The sequence below is a fragment of the Cyprinodon variegatus genome, unplaced genomic scaffold (assembly GCF_000732505.1).
Source record: "Cyprinodon variegatus isolate N-32 unplaced genomic scaffold, C_variegatus-1.0 Scaffold210, whole genome shotgun sequence".
NCBI lineage: Eukaryota > Metazoa > Chordata > Actinopteri > Cyprinodontiformes > Cyprinodontidae > Cyprinodon > Cyprinodon variegatus.
Window position 1 is genome coordinate 815919 of NW_015150663.1, and position 1750 is coordinate 817668.

A 1750-nucleotide genomic window follows, 5' to 3' on the forward strand; every position below is an offset into this window, starting at 1 on the left:
TTTATGTGGTGGCAAATTATAGACAAAATGACAGACCCACCAAATCTCAGGGAGGTTTTCCGAGATTTTTTTTTTTTTTTTTTTGTAAAACCATCTATACACTTTGACGAGTGTTGGGCACATGGTGTCACTGTTGAACAGTAAAGTAAAGGGGGGATGTTTGGGGGTGCTTTCTGAAATCACGACACACCTTTTTCACAGGGTGTTAAGACTACGCAGTTTTGTGGATGCTTTTATGATTTAAGAACATCTCCAAACCCTCGTGGTTATGGACAGGTTTCTATACCAGGGTTTGAAAATACGCAAATAAACAACACAATTTTTTTTTTCCTCTCCCAAGAAGAATGAGATTTTGGGCCTCTGTCTTTGTCTTGGCCGCTCTGTGGCCTGGCGCTTTGTCTGTGACTCGGTACTCCATAGCCGAGGAGATGGAGAGAGGCTCTGTTGTGGCGAATCTAGCTGCGGATTTGGGACTTGATCTCGGAAGTTTGGCACAACGAGAGGTAAAACTGGATATCTTTACAACCAAAAAATATCTAGACTTTAACAAAAAGAGTGGTGAGCTTTACATCGTGGAGAAAATAGACAGGGAGGATCTTTGTCCGGCGAAGCCATCATCTTGTTTTTTAAAGCTCGATTTCATTATAGAGAGCCCTTTACGCATCTTCAATATTGAGCTCGGAATAACAGATATAAATGATAACGCTCCACATTTTCGAAGAGACAGAGTAGAGCTAGACGTTTCAGAATCCGCCACGCCGGGGGAGAGATTCTCATTGCCCAATGCGGTAGACCCAGACGTCGGAATAAATACGATTAAAACATACAGACTTAGTACGAGTGAACATTTTACTATAGAAATTCAGACAGGCACTGACGGAACTCAGTATGTGGATTTGGTATTAACAAAATCTTTAGACAGAGAGGAGAAGGCCGTGCATAAATTAATCCTGACAGCTGTTGATGGAGGTGTCCCTGTGCGCTCTGGCACCGCCAACATCATAGTAAGAGTACAAGACACAAACGATAACCCTCCTCGATTTGACAAACAGATTTATACAATAAATATGACAGAAAATACCCCGACAGGAACCCGGGTGGTTAATCTCAACGCTACTGATCTTGATGAGGGGCCTAATTCAGAAATTGTGTACGCATTCACTCTTTACACGTCGGAAAAAACGCAAGACGTCTTCGCGCTGAATCCTAACACAGGAGAGATAACTGTTAAAGGCACTATAGATTATGAAGATATGAAATTCTATGAGATGCATATTGAAGCAAGGGATAAAGGGACACCCCAGCTGCTGGGGAAGTGTAAAATAGTAGTGCATGTGACAGATATGAATGATAATTATCCAGAAATTACTGTTCAGTCTGTTAAAAACACAGTGCCTGAAAATATACCTGTAGGGACAGTTATTGCGTTGGTAAGTGTGAGCGACCGAGATACAGGAGATAACGGAAAAATAAACTTATCCATATTTGAAGCAATGCCGTTTTTTCTTAACAAATCAACAGACAGACCAACACATTATAATCTCATTGTGTCTGAGCCATTAGATCGCGAAAAGGTACCTGAATATGATATTAAACTGATTGCAAAGGATGCAGGGAGACCTCCTTTATATGACAATGAAACAATAACGGTTCACCTGCTGGATGTTAATGATAATGCGCCGAGGTTTCCCAGGTCATTTTTTACTATACGTGTCATGGAGAATAATGCACCTGGGGCCTTGCTCAGCTC

At 41.5% G+C, this 1750-nt stretch overlaps 1 protein-coding gene across 1 annotated transcript in view; it reads left to right on the top strand.

Annotated features, from left to right (window-relative positions):
* Positions 1-167: 167 nt before the first annotated feature.
* LOC107088201 (protocadherin gamma-B2-like) overlaps positions 168-1750 on the top strand; it is a 15770-nt gene continuing 14187 nt past the window's right edge. The window contains exon 1 of the mRNA XM_015380223.1: positions 168-1746. Within this exon, the coding sequence (XP_015235709.1) occupies positions 345-1746 (1402 nt within the window). The 5' untranslated portion in view covers positions 168-344. The remainder of the gene's footprint in view (positions 1747-1750) is intronic.